The following is a 23,391-nucleotide window of genomic DNA, read 5'->3' as shown; positions in this document are numbered from 1 at the left end:
CCTGGCATTAGGACATGTTGGACTTAGTCAGAATTCTTTCCTGTGTTTTTGTAGAGCCAAAAGTGAAATTTCAGCCTCAACTGTAAAATTTGACTTATCAGAAATGTTTTTAAAGTTCAGAAATACAAGAACTTGTGCAATAGCATCCTGTGTATTAACTCGAATATGATGTTCAGGAAACCAATTTATCTGTCGGAGTCAAAAACTGTACGGAATATTGGTGGCTAGAAAGTAGGAGAATTTGGGGTTTAAATTTATCACCAGCAAGCTGAGTTATTTTCTGCCAGGTAAAATATAAAATTTTTTGACAATAGCATGCTATTTAACCAGAAGACTGGGGCCGTGTTTAGTGATCACACGTTTTCTTTTAATATAGGACTTTTTCTAAAATGCTACTCATAACTTCAGTTACAGGAAAAGGTCTTCCTTCTGGGAATCTCAGTCCTTTTTGGCCTTTCCAAACGCTCCAGAAACATGCAGCATTACAGTAAAAGTGACTTTTTCATTAAAGACCAGAGAAGAAGTAGGCAGTTCATTTAATTAATTGATCACTTTGGAAATTGAGATTAAAACAGTCATGCAAGTCATAAGGATGATTCTCTTCTTCGCAAAGCAGCTATGAATTGGCCTTTGAAAGGGTTGCCTTTGTAATCTTGTCAGCTCTGGTTTCTTTACCCTGACGCTTAAGAGTGGGTCGTGACATTTTTGGCCAAAATACAAGGATTTGTAGGTGACTTTGTAAGTTGTATAATTTTGACTGGAGTTCCACATTAACTTGATTCATTATCCAAATCTTGTTATCAGTTTTTAAAGATCGGGGCTGAGAGTAACCAATCTGAGTGAATAGATTAAAAGTGGCTATGTGTAATTATATATTGCTTTACTGTGACCAAAACAGTGATGTACATGTTACTATGTGGAAATTCTATTCTATAACTTAATAAAGTTATATTCCCATTTGAGAAATAAGATTAGTAGTTAATAAGATTCATAGAGCAGCACTGGCTGGAAGATTTGAAATCTTTCAGACTTTTCTAAAAGCTTTGAGAGTGTGAAACACAGAGCTTTTCTGAGACCTTTTACAAGAGGTTTTAGGTATCCCCAATACACGTAATTACACGAAGGTACCTGTAGCTAAACTAATTCATAAGAGATGTTATGGATTTTTATTTAATAGACATTGATTGTCAGGTTGCATTTGAAATTTCTTAAGTCCTTATTGAGAGTTTGATGAAATATGCTTTGATTATTGTTGTTAAACGTTCGGTAAATATTGTAAGTTGCTGTATATTAAATAGTGCTTGTTCTGCTAATAGTTTTCCAACATCTGTTTCCTAAGGAGGAAAAATATGAGCAAAATAAACTACCTCTTTGGAAAACATTGAATTTCTAGAATAACCAAAACCTACTGTAATAAACATTAACACAAACAGCTTTGATTTCATAATCACTAACTTGTATCTGTATTATTTATGTAACAAATGCAATAAATTAATGTTACAGTTGTTGTTGCTCATGTTGAAGTGAGCTGGGAAAAGAGGAGTGAGCCAGGAGAAAATAGCTGTCAGCTTTTTAAGTCATCTGACTTAGTGTCATTGAAAGCAGAGGGTTTTTAGAAGATACTGAGAATGTTGAGTTTTGCCTCAAAATTCTTTGGTATTTGCTATAAATCAAGGTGTGTTGGCATCCTCATTTGTAGACAGAAATCCATGTGGTTATAAGTGGTACCCTGTAATGAGTAGAAATGCTGTTTAAGAGCCTCTGCAAACCTTCATGGTTAGAGGAGCAAGAGGTTGTCTATTTAGTTTGTTTGAAGCTTTTTCACAGTGTTTTGACAGAATTGAGGCCAAATGTGTGAGCTTTCCATGTTCTTTGCTCCTTTGCACAGTTCCCTTGGAAGAGAAGATAATTTGCTTCATAAGTCATTAATGTGGATCTTCTTTAAATTAAACAGTAATACAGAAGAAACTTAATTTTAGAAGTTAAGCCATGTGTTCTTGATAGAGTTGAAACAATGTGTGTGAGCCAAGTGCACGGGAGGTCTGTGGCCACATATTGCTGATTCCTTCAATAAATGCCATTTTGGTTTGCATCAGATCTGCAATCCAAAATAAGCAAACCAATGATTACCTCAAATTCAGCATGACTTAACTATAATAGGTGAATCAAAGATTTAAAAAATAATATTTGTAGAGCTCCAAACTGTGAGAGTCTAGGATTGATTTCATGTTACACAGACGTAAGCTGCAGTCAGTGGTTCTTAAAGGAGGTAAAGGCAGAGCGGTCCTGGCGCTACTGCAGGTAGCCAAAGCCAGCTGGAACAACCCCCAGTATTGCACGTGGAGCTTCTGAACCTGCCTGGTCTGATTTACATCTACAGAGAGGGAATATCTCCTGCAGGGTATGCTTCCTGATTCACCTACCAGGCAGTTCTTTGTTGAAAACAAATAGCTTATTATTACTCTGGTCATATTATATTCTGTAAGTGCCTCTTCATAGGCATTTGAACAGGAGCCTGTGGATTTTAACAGACTGTTTGGTTCCATTAACCTTTTTCTTTGAAAAGAATCCCTAGACTCTTAATGTCTAACACAAGGTTTCTTCCTGCAAGTGACTTGAACTCTTCTCTAATTTTATAATAACATGCCAGAATTGAAAATGCAATTACAAAGAGGTCTGACTATCCTATTCCCAATGACTTGTTCAGCATTAATGATAAGAAATTGGCCAGGTTTGGAAGACTTTTATTTTAGGATCTAATCCAGAAATCTGCTATAAAGTGTCAATAATATGGAAACTGGCTCCTGCGTTTTCATATTTTCTACTGTTCAGCCATGCCTACCTAAAATAATAAAATAAAATTTAAAAAGACCCTTATTTCCCCCACACTGAAGATACTGTTGGGGTGGAGCTCTGGGCAGTTACAAAAATATATGTGTAAGCCATTTGAAACCTTCGGTCCCTTTAACTTTTTTGACTTGTGTTTCAATCACCTTATGTGTTCTGTGGAGTTCTGTGATTATAGATGTCCTGGTTTAAAGGTAAACCGGCAGGAGAAATTAACCCAGCTCCAAAGAAATTGTAAGTCAGAGTTACAATTTAATAAAAATAATACCATAAATACAATTATATGGACAAACATTTGGTTTAACCCACAAAACCCAGATGTATAAGTCAGCATCCTGGGGCATGAACAGAGTGGTGTTCGTTGGCCTCTGTGCTGAGCCCCATGTCCAGACTAAAAGGAGAGGGAAAACCTGTTGGTGGGAGTGCCGGTCGCAATCTGGTCAAGGGTGGTGATCACAGTCTGGTTTGAAGTAGTGGTTGCAGTCCCGTCAAGGTTCTGGTCCTCCTCTGGATCCAATGAATGGTACCAGAAGTCCCAAGACCCCAAGATTACACTCAGGTTCAGGCAGGAGTGCCCAGTATCTCCCCCAGGGCGGGGAGTTCCACAATGAGTGATTGTAAGTCCTGGGTATGAGGACAGGAGCATCCTCCTATCTCACAAGCCTCTTAACACCCAGCTTATAGCCTGAGGGGTCAGGTGTGCTCTGGGCAGCTGCTCCCAATGGTCTATTGTTAACAGTTTCTGGGAAATGGCATGGAGGGTGTAGAATACACAGTTTGGATTACACCCACACAGTGATGAACTGGTCCCAGTTCATCAACTGGTTCTAACTAGAACAATAGAATCACCTGGATTGGAAGGGACCTTAAAGATCACCTAGTCCCAACTCCACTGCCATGAACAGGGACACATTCCATTAGACCATGTTGATCAAAGCCCCATCCAGCCTGGCCTTGAACACTTCCAGGGGTGGGGGGCTCCACAACTTCTGTAAGCAACCCGTTCCAGTGCCTCACCACCCTCACAGTAAAGAGTTTCTTCTGAATATCAATCTAAACTGCTCTCAGTTTGAAGCCATTGCCCCTTGTCCTATCACTACATGACCTTGTAAGACATCTCTCTCCATCTTTCTTGTAGGTTCCCTTCAGGTACTGGAAGGCTGCAGTTAGGTCACCCTGAAGTCTTCTCTTTTCCAGGCTGAACGATCCTAATTCTCTTTTCTCTTAGCCTTTTCTCATTGGATGATCTAGTAGGGACACAGCAGCTCCTCCTGTCATAATTTCATTCTCCTTGATTAAATTAGAAACATATTTCTTCTTTGCCTTGTGCTTGCTAAGTAGTAATCCTTTCTGTCCCTGCCTGTTGCAGGAGTCTTCTTTCCCTGTACCTGGCAGGTCAAGTCTGTGACAGTACTTGCCTTTTACATGTTACTTGGAGCAAACAGCCTTTGACCTCTCTTCAATCAGATGTGAATAGAATCACCTGGTTTGGAAGGGACCTTAAAGGTCACCTAGTCCCAACTCCACTGCCATGAACAGGGACACATTCCATTAGACCATGTTGCTCAAAGTCCCATCCAACATGGCCTTGAACACTTCCAGGGGTGGGGCATCCACAACTTCTCTAAGCAACCCGTTCCAGTGCCTCACCACCCTCACAGTAAAGAGTTTCTTCTGAATATCAATCTAAACTGCTCTCAGTTTGAAGCCATTGCCCCTTGTCCTATCACTACATGGCCCTGTAAGACATCTCTCTCCATCTTTCTTGTAGGTTCACTTCAGGTACTGGAAGGCTGCAGTTAGGTCACCCTGAAGTCTTCTCTTTTCCAGACTGAATGATCCTAATTCTCTTTTCTCTTAGCCTTTTCTCATTGGATGATCTAGTAGGGACACAGCAGCTCCTCCTGTCATAATTTCATTCTCCTTGATTAAATTAGAAACATATTTCTTCTTTGCCTTGTGCTTGCTAAGTAGTAATCCTTTCTGTCCCTGCCTGTTGCAGGAGTCTTCTTTCCCTGTACCTGGCAGGTCAAGTCTGTGACAGTACTTGCCTTTTACATGTTACTTGGAGCAAACAGCCTTTGACCTCTCTTCAATCAGATGTGTCGAAATATTCTGCAGTATTGGCTGTTAGTGAAATTTAACTTAGCAGTTGCCTGTGACCTGATTTTCATTTCCACCTGGACAGTCAAGCTTGAAGTTAAAGAAAGCATCATGAAGGAGTGCTAGAAACTGAGGGGTAAGCTTCTTAATGCAGTGAGATTCCTGGAGTAGGCTGGCTATAAACTCTGTATCCAAGCAGAAGCAAAAGCCACAAGTTTAACTTCTGAAACTTATAGTTTAATGCATCTGGTGCAGTGTGTAGGGTGTCCATTGGATCTTTGGTGCCAGCTCTTTGAATTCCAAATGTGCTGCTGTTACACCAACCAATTGGCTAACGTAGATAAAGCATTACTTTAATCAGATATAGATCTCTGCCCTGACATCACTAGCCTATTATTAGTATATGTGTGTAATAGTATGAATATTGTTTTGATACCCGTTTTTCATTGCTGTGTGGATATACACTTAGATATGAGAATTCTAAACTTCTCTAGCTCTACCCCCATTCAGAGTCACATACAGTTTATCATCTGGAGTGAGCATATGATCTATTTGTTTCCATTAATATCCTTGTTGGAAGGGAGATAAAATAATTTTTGGGTTTTGAACAAAAAAAAATGAATGGTGTTCCAGATATCTGGAGCTCCCACCTTTGCTACTGCTGTGACTTGCTTGTTCGGAGACAGATTTCCTCAAATCTTGTTTATGAGAACACCACTTTATTTGGATATCTGTTAAAAAAGAAACATTTTGTACTCTTCCTACTCTCATTGTTGAAGTTCTGCATGAACAGGTCATCTTAAATACTGCGCAGTCCATCATTAGAAATGTTCAGCATGTGATTTTTGGCTGTCAGGTCTGTTATGTAAATCACAGTTTGATTGTCTTCAAGACTGAGCTTTCTGCTACAGTCTGAACAACACCGAAATTTCTTGTTTTTGGAAAATTGAATTTCCTGTTGTGTCTGTCTGGCACATATGGATGAGAATTCACTAGCATCACCAGAGCAACAGAACCAGCCAGGAACAAACGTTTGGCATGTTTTATGATAGCAAAGTCTCATTTCAAAATCAAAACATGTGTATGTACATACTCAAAATGAAGTGGTAAGTGCTTAAAAACTGGACCAGAATAAAAAACCACGTCAGTGTTGCTGTTGCCTCTTCTTCAGTAACAGTTGCATCAGTCATGTTTTTCTCAAGGCACAGTCTGTACGTTGGAAATTTTCTTTCCACTGGAAAGATGGAATAATAAGCAAATCTTCTACTTTTCAAGGGAGCTGTACTGCAGTAGGCATTATGTTCTTCATCTTAAGTCTGTTGTGGCTGCTTTAATCCATTTTATGAGTACTTGTGAGAGGCCTCTTGTGGTTTTTTTTTTCTTCTAAGCCTTTGACTGATCGGTCACTCTGTTTTCTCATGGGTTGAGCTCCTAACTCTGTATTTCTTGGTGGTGTTTTCACAAAGGTTTGTGAAGAACAACTTAGGCAACAGCTGGATGCCCAAGATACAGAAGAGATTTTTTTTTTTAGCAAAGATAGATAGAAATTAAGTCTGCCTAATACAATTCTTCCGAAATAGGTCATATTAAAATTGCTTTGGCTTCTTATGGCATCAGTTCTAACTGATGTGCATCTTCTCAGCAGGCAAGCTTTTAGCTCTTGTGCTAAGGAAAGTGGTAGGAAGCAAGCATGGAGAAGTTTTTGGAGCTCTGAACCTAAACTAATTCCCTACTAAGAAAGTGTCCAAAAGGAGAATAAAACTCTTTAAAAGAGAGATCCTGGTAGTATGTAGTCTGCTCTGTGTTACATGGATGCCTGATATTGTAAGCCATAAAAGAAAACATAAGTCCTTTGGGCTTATTGCAGAATTTATTACTGAAGGTGAGAGCAATGTTTCTGGTTAAAGTTCTCTTTTTTAACAGGTTCATAGGCTAGCTCTCCATAGGCAAATACAGCTGCGAAACTACGTAAGAACCTCAAACCCTGCATTTTTATGTCATGATCACATATCTTATTTGAAAAAGCTTTTTTCCTTGAATTTTAAAGATGCTAGGGTTGAGAATGTTTGTTGGAACATTTTTAATTAACAATTTTTTGAAAGAGTTTCAGACATCAAGATAAGCATACAAAGACAGTGCCAGATAAAATAAAAATGAAATACTGAACAGAGTTAGTCATACTTTAAGCTTGTGCTGCTTGATTCTGAGAGGTTTTGTTTTAGTACAAGTCCCATTGGTCTCATTAAAATAATTTCTGTGTTTTGAACTACATTTCCTGTTTGTTCACATTCTAAGTTATATTTTAAAAAAAAATTTCTCGGCTGAAACATAGAGTGATAGCAATGCAAAGAAAAATGAAGTTGTTAACCTAATTTTAATTTTCTAATTGAAGAGAAAGTAAATGTCTATCACTTGCAAATTGAAGAGGTAGAAAAGAAAGTAGCATCTTCTCAGCAGGCAAGCTTTTAGCTCTTGTGCTAAGGAAAGTGGTAGGAAGCAAGCATGGAGAAGTTTTTGGAGCTCTGAACCTAAACTAATTCCCTACTAAGAAAGTGTCCAAAAGGAGAATAAAACTCTTTAAAAGAGAGATCCTGGTAGTATGTAGTCTGCTCTGTGTTACATGGATGCCTGATATTGTAAGCCATAAAAGAAAACATAAGTCCTTTGGGCTTATTGCAGAATTTATTACTGAAGGTGAGAGCAATGTTTCTGGTTCAAGTTCCCTTTTTTAACAGGTTCATAGGCTAGCTCTCCATAGGCAAATACAGCTGCGAAACTACGTAAGAACCTCAAACCCTGCATTTTTATGTCATGATCACATATCTTATTTGAAAAAGCTTTTTTCCTTGAATTTTAAAGATGCTAGGGTTGAGAATGTTTGTTGGAACATTTTTAATTAACAATTTTTTGAAAGAGTTTCAGACATCAAGATAAGCATACAAAGACAGTGCCAGATAAAATAAAAATGAAATACTGAACAGAGTTAGTCATACTTTAAGCTTGTGCTGCTTGATTCTGAGAGGTTTTGTTTTAGTACAAGTCCCATTGGTCTCATTAAAATAATTTCTGTGTTTTGAACTACATTTCCTGTTTGTTCACATTCTAAGTTATATTTTAAAAAAAAATTTCTCGGCTGAAACATAGAGTGATAGCAATGCAAAGAAAAATGAAGTTGTTAACCTAATTTTAATTTTCTAATTGAAGAGAAAGTAAATGTCTATCACTTGCAAATTGAAGAGGTAGAAAAGAAAGTAGCTAATTACCAATTGCATTACACACACAAAATCCCAAGTTTTCTTGTCTGGGAAAAGAAATACGTAATTTTAAAAACATGCATGATCTTCATCAGAACAGTGAGAGAGCTATGGCTGTTAAAAAGGTGTAGCAGGTACCTTTCAAGAGAAGTTTCTCTTTTATGAGCTGTAACAGTAAGACCTGAAGACTTCTTTTCGTTAATGCATTTAGTTACACACATTATCTATAAACAAAACAAAGGCACACTAATTGCCAGGGCAAGCTGATTCATCCAATAATAATTAAATGTATAAGCTGTGATTTGGTGGAATGGATGGAGGAAGGGTGTTGCAAACTGGCAACACCCAGTTTGCAAGGGAGACTCTCATTTGGAATGGACCAGGAAGTGAAGCTTAGATAACTTGGCATAATTATTTTGTATATGCAGTCTAATTTGACCAGTAGTTGATCTTCATTAATTAAAATAGACACACCAAGCTGGTGTGTTTCACTGCTGTTTCTGAGCAGAATGTTATAAGGATTTAATCTTTAGAAATTTGGGGTTTTTGTTTGTTTTTTTTAGGCTAAATCCTTGTCTGGTGACCAGAGCTGCCTATCTTGATGTCCTTGTGATGCTGAGTACTCACCTGGGGAAGTGTAAAAAGCAAGGTAAGTCAAATGTGGTTTTATAAATTGGTTGGAATATCTGTATCTATTTCTGAGCTCTGTTGAATCTGGAGAAACAATAGTATATTACTTGCACTCAGGTATCTACTGAATGCTAGAGTCCTTTAGCTGCTTCGTGTAAAAGTGCCCTCTATTCTGCCTTCTGAAGAGCTAGTCCTAGGTTTTGTTGATGAGAAGAATGAGGTATGGCTCCATGTCAAAGCTTGAAGAGATGATCTTGCAGTATTCCTAGTCCTAGAATGGCTAACAACAAAAAAGATCCTCTCCATGTTCCAAAATGTTTTTCTGATCGAAGGTTGTAAATACAAACAAAATCCAGACCCTGGAATATTGCTACTTTAACCTCTCCAGAAAACCACAGAGATGTTCCTTCATGAGACACTTGAAAGTGTTTCAGAGAAAGTTTTTTTTCATGTTCAGAAGTTTTATAAGAAACAACTGTGAGTTTCTTTCAGTTTCTTTTTTTTATTTTGATTCTTTATCACTGTGAATTTTTTGAAGAACCAGTCAGAAATATCAGTGGTTATAGTGTTGCAGAGTATAGTTTGCAACAATACAAAACAAGCTCTAAACAATAAGAAAAACAAAGATATGAAGGAAGGAATACCCTTTCAAGTGTGGCAGCGTGTAGGCCATTTTCAGTCAGCTGTAACTAGCTTCCTTATGGGCCTGTTTTGTTCATTTCTTAGGAACAAGTGAGTAATAAATTACCTTGTCAGTCCAGGAAAGCAATTAAAGAACAGTTCTGTCATTTCATTAAAATTCTTAATGTCTGATGTTAACACTGCATTTAAGTCTTTGGAACTGTTCTTTATTTCAGACAGTCATGTTGTGGGCGCTGTTCTTAATTTTAAAACTAATTCCGTTTGCTTTTTTTGCCTAGACCTTTGGTAGAAGTAGTTCCATTCTAATCCTTTAATCACTATTGGTGTGATTTCTTGTGAATGTACAGATCAGATAGTGATAGTTGTTAGGAAAGCAGGTTGATGATGAACGTGTCCGAAATGAACTTCTTCAGACAGGAGGATGGAGAATCTAGACCTTAGAACAGGAGTACAGACATGAGAGAGTATGTGACAGGTGACTTCCACTAGACCAGGAGATGATGGTTGGGGTTATCGAGCACTCCAGGAGATGAGTCTGATCTTTCATGTCCTCTGAAGAGTCATTCCTCTCTCATGTATCTCAGGTGTCAAGGTATGCTGTTCAGTAAAGGAAATTTCCAGATAATGTTGCCCTGTAGGCCTCATTCTGTTGGGTATTGGCCGCTGTTGGTGCCTAGGTAAGGGCCGCATGCTTTATAGGGAGGAATGCACCACCTTATATAAAGCATCTTCACTATAACACATCTCTAGGAATAAATTTTTTCTTGAGTCTTTAATGTATTTTTGGGTTAAATAGTTATTATAATGTATATTTATTTATTTTTGTTATATCTATGAAATAAAGTTTCTTAAGTCCTCATATGCCATTGGCCTTAGTGATTATCCTTTGCAGTACATTAAAAAGTCTAGCTGTATATCATACTTACAAAATAAGCAAAAACAGCCCCCAGAGCCTCCTTCAACCATATTTGGCTCATCACTCTTTTACTTTGAATCCTTTTTAAAAGAAAGGTCCTCTTTTGAATATTAATTTTTGCACTTTTTTAAATCATGATCCTCTAGCTCCATTATTCTCCTTTGTAGTATGAATCATTCTGGTCTTTCTGTATTCTCTTCATATTAAGGTTTTTTCCTCTTCTGTTATTCTTATCACTCACCCTTCAGCTCTATTTGTGTATTTTCTTTTACGAAGGAACAGCCAGTATTCCAGGCAAGGGCTCCTCATTTTGCTTCCTTAGTAAGCATTGCATTTCCTTTATCAGTCTCTTTCCTATTTCAGTTATCTTTGGTTTTTTGTCTGTTTTGGTTTTTAAACAATTGCTGCACATTTGCAAAGGCTTTTATAGACCTCTTCACACTAGGAAAATCCCCTCTTTTATTTTAATGCCCCTGACTTGTGAATAGCCCTTTGAGCCTGAGGGACTGCACCATGCTGTGGCTGGATTTACTGACTGTAGTGAATTAATTTATTTTTCAAAGCTCATGTGGACTGTACCAAACCTGGGTGCTGTAAGGTACAATTTCTGCAGAAGGGAAGCAATTATTTTTGCAGATTCTGTCTGCTCGAGGATAGTTCATTTAGTATTGTCTTGCTTAAAAGTTTCATTCCTGCATAGGTTTAAAATTACATATTGCAGGCAGTATCTACAAAGAGTAAAAGCTTAGACTAGAAATACTGTTTTGAAAACTTCAAGATACATTAGGGACAATTTTATGTATCACAGGCAGAAGCTCTTCTGAAAGGAAGGAGTAATATGTTTATATTAAATAGAAACTGAGTGTCCCATGACACAGTAAGAGAAAGACTAAACTCACCAGTTGAAAATGAATGTTTTGAGTCTCCCATTTAAATGTTTTTAAGGAATGATTATTAACTGAAGCTTTATACTTTTCTGAGATTAAATATTTTACTCATACATGTGTATCTCTGGTTCTGAGCCAATTTTTCTCTGTTCTAATCTTGATTTGTAAAATTGTTTCAATGAATAAAGGGTGAAGGACAAATCCAAATAAAACTGTTTCTTGATGTGTTTATCTAAGAGGCCCCAGGAAGTGCTGTATATGAGTTCCAGGCCACAGGCTGAAACTGATTTTCATCAACAGAAATGGGAATGCAATGTAATGAGCCTGCAACTGGTTAAAATCAGACCACTTCTAATTGATTATGCCTGTCTAAAGAGGCTACAATTACAAAGAGGTTTTCAGAGTACAGCTCTGCCTAGGCCTTTCCTCCGTTATGATTATTTTCTGCAAGTGATTTGTTGTTCTCAATTAATAAAATCTGTCTGTTAAAGTGCAGGATAGCCCTTAGGGAATTTACTTCACAAATTAAAAAAACTTTAAAATGTCGGCTTAGGAAGGCAGGGAGTAATGGATACCAAAAGCATCTCGTCCAGCTAAAAATTTATTACTGGTCAAATGATGCTTATTTGTCTTAAACAAAAAAAACCCCATAGTTTTTCTGGTTTGCTGGACTGGATGGAAGTGTTGCCTGATTCATGTCACTGTGAAAAGACAGTTTTCTTTCCTTGAGTTGATATGCAAAATCTAGAGCTTTTCTTCTAGTTCCTGATGTGCCTGAGGGTCTTCAGAGATGCAGAGACAATACATAATGCCAAGACTATGTAAACTTACAAATATTTTTATTCTGTTATCAATTGTGGTTGGAAGCAAACCTTTAAAAAAATAAAAAAAAATTAAACTATATAAATAAAAATGCTATTTTTACCTTTTTTGAGAGGGGGAAAAAAGTTCTTACCAGGTATAGGATTATTTGATGAGCTAATGTCTGTTGCCGCTATTAATAATTATTTATATCATCCAGTGAATTTTTTCTTGCAGACCTCGTTGATGTATTTTCTCAGCAGTAACTGTTTTTATGGACTAGGAATCACAGATGTCCAGGGACTTTTCAGTCTATTGGGTAGGACAATGCAGTCTTCTTCCAGAGGATTTTCTGGCACTTGTATGCTGCTTCAAACATTATAGGAGGAATAAAGAAACACTTGTAGGCACCTTTGGAGGGGGGGTGAAAAAGCCCCTTTGTCCATGTGAAAATGTGTCTAGCCTTAACTGTGTGTATAACTATTTGCAAATTCACAAGTTTTGATCAGCAAGAGTTAGATGCAGAGGTCTGCCAAGCTGTAGAGCTCCACATCTGTGTGTGTGTCTGAGGTTGGACGTTTTTCTTTGCACTCAGAGATGGGCTTTGCAAGAGATGGAAACCAGACTACAGGCAGGCTCTGCTGTGATATGCTATTCCAGTAAATAAGATTCCTGTGTTGAATATGTATACTTTTGAGAGGACCTGTCATAGAGATTCCTGCTTTCAGATCTTCTGAAAATTGGTGTTTAAAGCTAAACAGTAAGATGAGAGTATTATTAAGATCTTGCACTGCTGGAAATACAGGAGCCAGAGTGGTGTGTTGCAGTGAAGCTCAGATCTGGGATGTTCTGTCTCTCTGTAACAGATGAAGAATGCCACAGGACAAAGTGGTCATGTTTTCTTTCTTGCTCATGTCTTGGAATAGTTTTCTTATGCTATTTTGTCATTTCATGAAGGGAAAATGGATGCAACTGTCTAAAATATACTTGACTAATAAAAGCACATTTTACTCAGGGTTGTGTTCCAAAAAATGGCACTTGTTGATAAAATGTAGTGTTGAGTCCAGAAAGCCCATCAACGTAAGTGAAGTAGGATGTAGAACAGAAAAGGGAAAAGATGAAAGAAAAGTTTGCTAAAGATAATCCTGCCAAGTTGTTCCTTTATCCTTATGCTGTCAGTCCGCTGGCTGGTTTGGGCTGTTATTGAGTATAGTGTCTTCAAAATTCAAGTTTGATGAGAAAGAGGAAACTTTAAACAGGATGTCAAATAGGATGAATCAATGATTTAGGAGAAGCTGCCATTTGTAGTCTAACTATGCATTTTTCCTTTCTACATTTGAGGTGGAAGAATTTATAAAAGTTCTTGAGATTAACGAAACTCCAGTGTTGGTGTCAACAGTAGGAACAGTTACTTAGTATTTACATGATTAATCCTGTTCATAAATAGATTGTTTTGATACTGAAATAGATCAGTCAGTATTCTGCTCTCATTAATACATTCTTTCCTTGAGTTTTGCAAAAAAATACTTTCATTATTTTTACTATCTTCCAAATAGCTAAACCTTTTGTAGAAGTAGCCTGGTTAAGATTCTTAAATTCTACTCACAAACAGAAGAAACGTTTGCAAAAAACAGTGTGCACTTAACGTATGTGTGTATGTGATCAGAAACATGGGCAATTATGTACAACCGTCTGCTGTCTGCTCTCAAATACAGCAAAAGACCATGTTTAAAATAATATATACTACAAATACCATTCTCTTAGTTATATTTTTCCTTTTTAATTAGAAGTTATAAAATGCATTGGTAGAAATAATATGGATTATCAAACTTCTGAGTGCGTTGCAATGAAAGCCCAAACCTTTTTTGCATAGGAATATGGTAAATGTTTTACCTGAAGTACATGATTTGCAGGACTTTTAAATAGCATTCGAAGGCTGTGGCCACCTTTTTTCTGTATCGTACTTCTTACTCTTTCGTTATTTTGGAAAGAAGCTATACGGTAACTAAAATAAGGTTTTTTCTACAGGCTAACTTATAATCTTGTAATTTTTAAATGCTAAAAATTTGACAGGAATAACTAGGTTGAATATTTAGCCATACTTAAACTTTCTTTGCCTAGATCCTTAAGAAGTACGGCCAAACAGTTATTTGAACAAAAACACTGGCAGCTTATTAACAGCTGTTTGGTTATTTGGTCTAATTAGTTTAAACTTAAATTCTGTCCTGACAAACTGAAAGTAATTTTTTTTAAATTATGTCAGAAAGCATATAAACTTTGTGTGCTGGTATATTGACTATGACACTGGATAAATGTTTTATTTTGACTCATGGAAGATAAAGATTTAAAACATATTTATAGGATCATCTAAATGGCCTGTGCCAACTAATATTAAATTAGAGAAGTCAAAAGGAAATGTATTTAGGTACTCAGTATTCTGATTCAATGGAGACAGGAGAATGAAGAAGTTGAGGATGTCATTGTTGGAGGTCCAAGACACAGGGAGTGACTGGGAGTTACCAGACAGTAAAATGCCAGAGGCAGAAGAAGTGAGGGATGTACTATGTTAAGGTGGTCCAAAGACAGAACAAAAAATGAATGTGAGACAGAAGGACAAAACAGATGGACAGAGGCTGAAAAGAGTAATAAATGGTTGGAGAAAGGAGATGGAGGTGTGCTACACCAACGAGGTGTCTAGGAAATGCTAGAGGCAGAACTCATGGCACAGATTTAGGAGGTGGAAAGTTGAAGCATTTTTAGAAAGATGGTGAGGACACAGTGAAAGGAGGAGGGTTGTTGAGAGTAGAGAATGATACTGGTGGAATGCTGTGTTTAACAGGGAATATGAAAAGGTGTTACCTGAAATGTGACACTAGTGGAAAGTGGAGTTCATTGTATTTATTATTGTTAGCAGTTAAAATTCTGTCCCTGTGTGAAGACAGAGACTGCTCATCCTTCTGAAATCAGTTTCTCTTTAGATTCCACCATGTACCACTGGCTGACTTGCACTGTCTCTAAGGGTTTTTACAATTCTGTATGAATGCAAAACAGTGGAAAACTCGGTGCTGTGCCAGAGAGAAGCTGTAAGAAAAATAGCAGTCTCAGTGTCCAGATCAAATGTTTTTTTCTTTTTCCCCTTTTTTTTTTTTAATTGAAAACTTTCCCTTATACTGTACAAAATGCAATGGGATGCTTCTGTCCTCAATGGTAAGTCATCCATGGATTCTGTTAATCACTCATGTTTGTAGTTTTGAATTATGCTGTGAATACTGATGCTTAGTTTCTGATGTTGAAGTTGCAGATGTCTTTAAAAGAAAACATCCTGCGTAAAATATGCCCCTTTCATGATCATCAACAGTCACCTTAGTTTGGCAGTATGATAAAATAGACTTTTTTGTTCTTTTTGCATTTTTTTCCATTTAGCAGTGACTTTGCCTAATCCACTTTTAATAAAAAGGAAAAATTTGAAAGCGAATACTTTTCCTTAGTATTTGTCTAGGAAAATCTCTTCTTGGCACTGATTACCTCTCAGCCTTCTCTCTATTCATATGATCTCTTCAGATACCCATAAATAGATGGTAGTTTGAGAGTGCAAAGGATTTTAACCTCAGTCCATAAATAATTGCACTTTCTTGCAGGTCTTGGTGAATGATGATGATGGATATCCCACTTTCTGATTCTTGGACTCCTTCCTGTAACTGTTGCACTGCGGGCATAGCAACATTTTATTGCTGCTCCTGTAGTTCTTGTCTGCCCTTGCAGAGTGTCAGTAACTTTTCTGATGCTGCTAGTAACTTCTCCCCTTTTCCTCTGCTTTGTTCTTCTTTTCTGGAGCCTGTAGTAGGAAGATGGAAGATGGCTTGGATGCTCAAGGACCTGCATACAGGATTTATTCTCAATATTTATCTAGAAGTGTGCAAATGCTTATATCTGTGCTAATCACATTTCAAAACAAAAGCTCCTCACACAGTATACACCTGATGATAGGGAGAGTTGTCCAATGGCAGTAGCCTAGACAGTCACTGTAAAATTACTGAATCCTACAGAAGTACATAATCAGTCCTGCATGTTAGCTGTCAAGGAGGTGAAAAAAGTTTAGATTTAAATAAAATTAATCCACTTAATTCTGGGGGGCTCTTTTGAATCTGTCAGCATCCTGGACAAGACTGCCGTTTGCCACGATCCTTCTTTGGTCAGTGAGAATTTGTTCTTCCTTCTCAAAGCAGCTGGTTGTTCAAACTGTATAGTGATTTTTGTTTGTAAATAAAAGTATGTCTTTATTGTATCTTAACAACAGAGGCTGACATTTGCTTTGGGAACCAGTGTGGATTTCTGGTTTGGTTGGATATTTTGATGTAAGCCAAAGGAAAGAGTTTACTTAAAGCTAAGCAGATGAGAAAACATTTACATGAAAGCCTGGAAAAATTTCTTAGTGATGAAGTTGAAAGCAGGAATATTTCCACTGCATTGTAATAAGACAGGGGCATTCCTTCCTTTTGTACATATTTGTGTGAAAAAAGAGTGTTGGAGAACATGTGGAGCACAAGATGAATGCAGAAGGATTTGCTTTCTGGTGTTCTGAGGCTAAGCAAATATGCAGACAGTCTTATTTTGCTGACGGCCTTGCCATTGAGACGTCCAATTTTAAAGAGACTTTCCGTAAAATATATGAGCCACAGTGTTCAGTCTGTCACAATTGCATGGGAAAAAAAGTCATCCAAAAGGCATCCAAAACAGAAGGATCTGATGTGTACAGAAAAGGAGGATCTGTTAGCAAAGACTCTTTTATCAATCTCTGCAAAGTAGTAGTTCTAGGAGTCAGTAGCTCCACTATGTTTTTTATATGAAAGTAATAGAATTATACACTTTGGTTGAATAACTGAGCTAGTTGACGTGTATTATTGAAATGCAGCTGAGGGGTAGGAAGCAGAGAGGGTGCAGGGCTCCAAAACTGAAGCTGTTTCTCTTCTTGAACTGAGGTGCTCGAACTTGAACCTTTTTCTTTCAACTGCCTAGGATTATTTCTGTTGTTAAACTGGTGTCTGTGGAGTCAGTCTGTGTAATAACTGAGACGAAGGCCTAATCCCTCTCCAAGGCAACCAGACAGCTCAGAAATTAAGGAATTCTGGCTGTTGGATACTTGTCGTGTGACATGGGCATTAATGCTAGTTTATGCTATGATGCCAGTATATAAAACCAGTGTGTTTGGAGGGTTTCAGAAAATGTAGCAAATAAAATACACAAGTTGGCATTGTGAAGAGGTGGAAGTCAGCTGTGTCATCTAGAGGATAATGCTGTGACATGGCTTTGCACTGATACTGCAGTTTCTTTCACTACATCAAACCTGTTCAGAAAAGAAACTGTAGTGAAAACACAAATGACAGAACTAATGGTTAGGCAATATGTCTACATTTCTTTGAAGCTTGTCCAGAATTACTCAGAAACAGTTCTGCCTTATGTGCTAGACAGTGTACAATCATGTCAAGTTTCTGTGTAAATGTCAAACAAATTAAGATGGCTTTGGAAGAATCTGAATATGAAAGGGCAGGATATTTAGCTGTAAATAGAAGGCTTAGGGAAATGTCTTCATGGGCAACAAAATGAATCCATATTTGCTTTGCAGCTTGATGGCAAATTTAGCAATTTAGTAGGAATATTTGGACAGGCTTTTAGCAGTGCTCAGTGTTTAATTATAAATAGCTAGCAAAGTTTATATGGCAATGAATTGTCTTCTTGCAGATACTGAAGAAATCTTGGTTTGCTTTAATCTTTGTCTTTACCTTTAGTGCATTTTTAAATTTTAAAAAACCTAAACTTCTAACGTCCCCTAGCACCAGTGGCACTGTTGTTCTCTTCTGTGTTCCTTCATGATTTTCCCTTACTTGTATTTGAATCCTGTGGGATATAGCATTTTCATTTTCTTGCAGTACAATCTATATAGATGTCTGAACTGGGCAGAAATCCTTGGTTTCGATACTATAAAATGACTCATTCCCACTGATGATAGAGAAGGAGGTTGAACTTGAAGTGCATGAGTACTTCAGTCTAAGTGTGTGAGAGATGACCATTGATTATTTTTTTTCCTTTCATTTTGTGGCTACATTGCCAGCTCTGCTAAAGCCTGGAACCCTCTGGCATCACAGATAGCAGTGACCTTTTTGTTTGCTCCCAGGAGGTGGCCAAGCACTAGAGAAGGTTGTCAAGCTGTACTATGCCTTGTGGACAGGTTGCACCTGTGTGAATGGCTGAAATGTTGCAGTTCCTGTGCTGAAACATAAGAGGGATTACAGTGTGACTCCTTTATCCTTAGCTGTGTTAACTGTTCAAAATGAATAAGCATAGGGAAAGCATCCTGGATTTTTTAATCGGTAAATTCTTTAGGTTGATACACACCAGACAGGTCTATTTATCCAGAAGGGGCATCTTCTTAATAGTAATTTTTTCTGATTAAAAGCATGGGACTTTCAATATTATCAGAATGGCCTGTGCCATCGTTTCTCCTGATTTCAGTTGCAGCGCAGTAGGCTGACAGACAGTACTTTGTCCAGTCTGATCTCTGATTTTAGAGCTACCTACCTACACTCTTTTTTTCCAAATATATTAGATAGATTATTTGTGTTAATCACTTTCTACAGTTGTAGTGCAAAGCTTGTAAAATTTGCAATACTGTATTAGTAGCTTGATTTAAAGAAATACTTTCAAACAGCTATAATTTGTAAAGATTACAGGCACTCTGCAAGGTACTGTAACATTTTTTCAAGTTATTTGAAACTTTCAACTCATGTTGAACCATTTATAGTTCTCAGAAAACTTTGTGTCCTTATTCCTTTTTATTTAAATATGTATACACGTGATATCTAGGAAAGCTGTTTTATAATTTGGAATCAGTTTGAAATGAAGAAGAACTATGATTTTAATTTTATACCTGAATTTACTGTATGATACCTTTTGCCTACCTGATGTTTGTCAACTTCATGATCTGGAGCAGATGGTAACATCATCTATTTGTCACTTTATTGTTATTCTCATTCCAGAAATGCAATTTCATGAATTTTGGGAAGAGATGAACAGAGTTATTTCAGACTCTGAATTGGTGTCTGGTATTCCCTACTCATCTGTAGTACCAGGACTGATACAGTATCTTCAGAGCATCACCAAACTTGTAATATCAGTGCTGCCTGTGACTGCAGATCTGGACATCCAGGGCAGCGGTTCAGCTGCTGCAAAGAAAATGTCTAAGCCATCTTTGTCAATAGCTCATCTTCTTCACTGTGACTTTCATGAAGTACGTCTGCTTGTGTTGGAAGCAATACTACTGTGGTCGAAACAAAAAAATTCCAAGCAGATTACAGAAGGAAGAGAAGGTGTATTATGTTTACTCATTGATTTGGAAGACACTCTTCTCACAATGGCTCTGAAGGAAACGAATCACCAGTGTTTTTGCAAGGTAAGAGAGTGCTACTTTATTGACATTTGTTATGTTTTCAGTAAATTATATTCTTAATTTTTAAAGTTATATTTCAAACATGCATTATGTTTTTTAAAATTAGGTGAGTGGTTGGTTTGTTTTTTTTATTGAACAGGAGCTGTGAAATAATTCTGTAACAGATGTTCTTGTGTAAAAGCAAGAACTTCCTCTTTTCTTTCTTAGTGCTATCCAGAGAGAATCTTTGTGTTCTTGGAGTGAGGTTTAAGTTGGTGTTTTATTGATCTCAAATGTGCACATTCATGTTGAGACTGTCCCTAAATTTTTTGTTTGTGGATTGTGTCTGCAGGTACTGGAAATTCTTTATAATATGGATCTTAGAAATGTGCTTCCAAAGACTGAATGCTCTATAAAAATGAATCCAAATGAGCTCTTAGCCTGGAGTTTAAACCTTGTAGACATCTCTAACAGGTATGGTCTTTCATGAATGTTGAAATACTTATATTTTTAAAACTTTAAACATTGAAACATTAATTTATTGGTTTGAGACTACCCTTTAAAAATCCATGTTTCAGAAAAGTGAATGTGGCATGTTTGAATCAAGAGAGTTCTTGAGAATTTTTCAAAGATGTTAGACATGGATCTGAATTATTAGAAAGGCCCACAAGTCATATGGGAAAGCACCCTGTAAATGTCCAGTAATACAGTTCCTGAAATAAAAAGTTGCTCTGGCTGTCCAGTGATAATCAGTGAGCATAGCTCTTCCTGAACAGTAATTGGGAAACACCTGATTTAACTTTGAATTAATAATCCAAACATACACTCATTTGCTGCCAATGTGCCATCCATTGTATCCTGGTTTATGTGCAGATGATTTGTAGAAAGAGTAACAGATCTCATTTAACTTGTTGGATTGGCAGAAAAGGTTAATTCTAATCTGTAGGATTTGCACTCCCTATTCAGACTGTAAAGTCTCCAGAAAGCACTGAAAATTTGGATCCAGTTTGTACTGAATTAGAGTCTGTGTCCATCCATTCATAATGGAATGAACAAACAAGGTTAAAGTGTCCAGGCTCTATGGGTTTGACATCCTGTTTCTAGTAGTTTTTTAAGCCATATAAACATTGAACCCCAGTGTTACCAATGGTGAATATTTAGGGTATAGGGTGTAGAACAGCATTTCATAACTATGCACATTTGCTGCTGATTTGCACTAAATTGTTCAAGTTTAAATGATTATGGTGGGGAGTGGTCATTTCTGGAATGAAGTAAGATACTGGTGGTAAAATAACACTGACTGATGCTGTTAGAGGGAAAGAGCTGAACTGGCAGGCCATACTGCTCAGGTGTTGCCATTCCCCATGGTGAGACTATCCTTTAGAAACCACGGTGCTGAAGCCCCATCCTCAGACCCTGCTGGGCAGCATGGAGGCTCGGAAGATGGCAGTTGGCATATTCTGCATCTGGAACATTCCTAGCAGCTGTAGAAGAGATATTCTTGCAGCTTAACAGCAGCTTGAAGAGGTGCTTTTGTTTATAATTTAAAATAATGTCTGGTTTATTTGACTTGGGTTCCATTTTCAAATGTGTTTTTCTGTAAGAAGTATTGTAAATAGAAAATAAACATGAGAGAGGTGAAAGTAAAGCCATGTTTCATTTGCATATCAACTGAAAACTTAGCTAACATCAAGATCTGTAATGTAAAAACTCCAGGTGCTAAGCCTGAAAAATATCCACTGGTGATAATCAGAAGTAATTAAGAGCTGGCTAATTTTCTTCTAGAGATGAGATGATGGCATAAATAGCTGGATTTTTTTGATATGTCCTTTGCCTTGTTTTCTCAGCACTGAAGGTCAAATCATAGCTCTCAAATTTGCCTCCAAGTTGATTATCCATCTTTTGCAGAACCATCATCAGGTAAGGGAAATGGAGCTGCTTAAGAGTTTTGTAATCTGGAGTTTTTTGTGATTGTAATAATGTGGATTCTTTTAGCCCCAATCTTGTGTTTTCTTGTGTCCTTGCACCTTTTTTGGTGTTTTATCTTCCTCTCTGAATGCAGTGCTATGTACTGAAATGAAGAAGCCATGAATATCATCTCAGTATATCCCTCTCAAAGTCATTTAAACTTAAATGCATAAGTAAATATTTCTGATGGATTAATTTCAACTTCTGAGCTCATCTGAAATGGTCACTATAATGTGGAAAGGGAAATGCCTGCGGTGATTAATGCTTTTTCTGAATCCAGCCCATTTACTAAAGTGCAACTTTGTTGTGGTTTCTGATTGCTGTGGAGCCCACAGCAGAGCAGGTCGGATGGGAAGCTGAAGCAGTGGTTGGGTGCAGTTCCCAGCCAGCTCAGATTTCTTTTGATTTTAAATTGTCAGTCTGTGATGTCGCATATGTATGTGTAGAGCAGTGCAAAGGCAGCTTTTAGTGCTAGACATTTTAAAAAATATTTTTGAAGACACAAAACCCATTTAATGGATATTTTAAAATAAAATTCTCATGATCTGTATTAAAATGAAGATTTTTTTTTTCCTTACATAGATGTTATTTTTCACAGAGTGTACAGCAGAATGAATTCATATTGTATGCTAATAATCTGGTCTCATTATGAAAAAAAAAGAAAATCTCAGATTTACACACAAGAGTTGAGGAAATGAATTATGATGTTAAATATTTTTGTTAAAGAAAGGCATAATCTGATGACTTCAAGTTTAAAATAACAAAGAGGAATTAATGAAAAATGCTGTAACAATATTAACTAGTAATGCTAAAACAATTTTCTCTAGTAAGCATGTAAATCATGGGAGATCCAAGATATCTCTACAGAGAGAGCTTTCTGCTTAGTAAAAGACCAGGTACCTCAGTTTTCCCTCTAAATTCCTTCTTTGGGCTTCAGTATTTGCGTCTGTGAAAGGGATTGTTTCTCTTCCATAAGGTAAAAGTTAAGTTCTGTCTTTTCTAGATAGATGTGTCTGTTTGAAATTTGAGTAATTGTAACATCTTAGGAGATTTTTATGTTTTGTTTTCCCCTGTAGCAGAATCTGTGGGACGTGCTCTGTCCGTTTGTGCAGTGCAGGTGCATGGCCATGTACCACACAGAATGAGACAGAGTATGACTGAAGTTGCATTTATTACTCAGTGAGGAATAAACCCAGAGGGTTGTAATCAGTGGCACAGGGTCTAGTTCGTCTGTCACTACCGGTGTCCCCAAGGTTCACTACTGGGCCCAGTATTGTTTAACTTATTTGTGAATGACTTGGATGAAGCCCTTTTTCTGAGTCCTAGTGAGGCCTTACCTGTGGTGCTGTGTCCGGCTCTGGGCTCCTCAGCACAAGAGAGACATGGAGCTCCTGGAGCGGGTCCAACGGAGGAGAACAAAGATGGTTAAGGGACTGGAGCATCTCTCTTACAAGGAAAGGCCGAGGGAGCTGGGCCTGTTCAGCCTCAAGAAGAGACCACTAAAAGGGGACCTCACCAAAGTATCTGAAGGGAAAGTGAGAAGGATGGAGCCAGGCTCTTCTTGTGGTGCCAGGCAATAGGACAAGAGGCAACAAGCTGGTGCACAGGAAGTTCAACCTGAACATGAGGAAGAACTTCTTTACTGTGCGAGTGACTAAGCACTGGAACAGATCATCCAGGGAGGTTGTGGAGTCTCCCTTGGAGATATTCAAGACCATCCTGTGCCATGTGCTCTAGGATGACCCTGCTTGAACAGGGAAGCTGGACTAGGTGACCCACTGTGTTCCCTTCCAACCTCACCCATTCTGGGATTCTGTGAATCTTCCTGTACTTGTCTGCCCTTTTACTTTACTCACCTTTTCATTGATTCTCTTCTTTACCTTATTTTGTTGTTATGTTTTTCACTTCTTTTAATTAAAA

The 23,391-nt window shown here is 37.5% G+C and overlaps 1 protein-coding gene across 1 annotated transcript in view; it reads left to right on the top strand.

The window, feature by feature from the left end:
* THADA (THADA armadillo repeat containing) overlaps positions 1-23,391 on the top strand; it is a 163,115-nt gene that overhangs the window by 108,272 nt on the left and 31,452 nt on the right. Inside the window, exons 31-34 of the mRNA XM_018085265.2 lie at positions 8,768-8,853; positions 19,115-19,527; positions 19,856-19,977; positions 21,351-21,423. Of these exons, the coding sequence (XP_017940754.2) occupies positions 8,768-8,853; positions 19,115-19,527; positions 19,856-19,977; positions 21,351-21,423 (694 nt within the window). The remainder of the gene's footprint in view (positions 1-8,767; positions 8,854-19,114; positions 19,528-19,855; positions 19,978-21,350; positions 21,424-23,391) is intronic.

Source organism: Manacus vitellinus, unplaced genomic scaffold (genome assembly GCF_001715985.3).
Source record: "Manacus vitellinus isolate BGI_N305 unplaced genomic scaffold, ASM171598v3 scaffold_8_pilon, whole genome shotgun sequence".
In the NCBI taxonomy this organism is placed as follows: Eukaryota; Metazoa; Chordata; class Aves; order Passeriformes; family Pipridae; genus Manacus; species Manacus vitellinus.
This window is presented reverse-complemented; position numbering and strand designations above follow the sequence as displayed.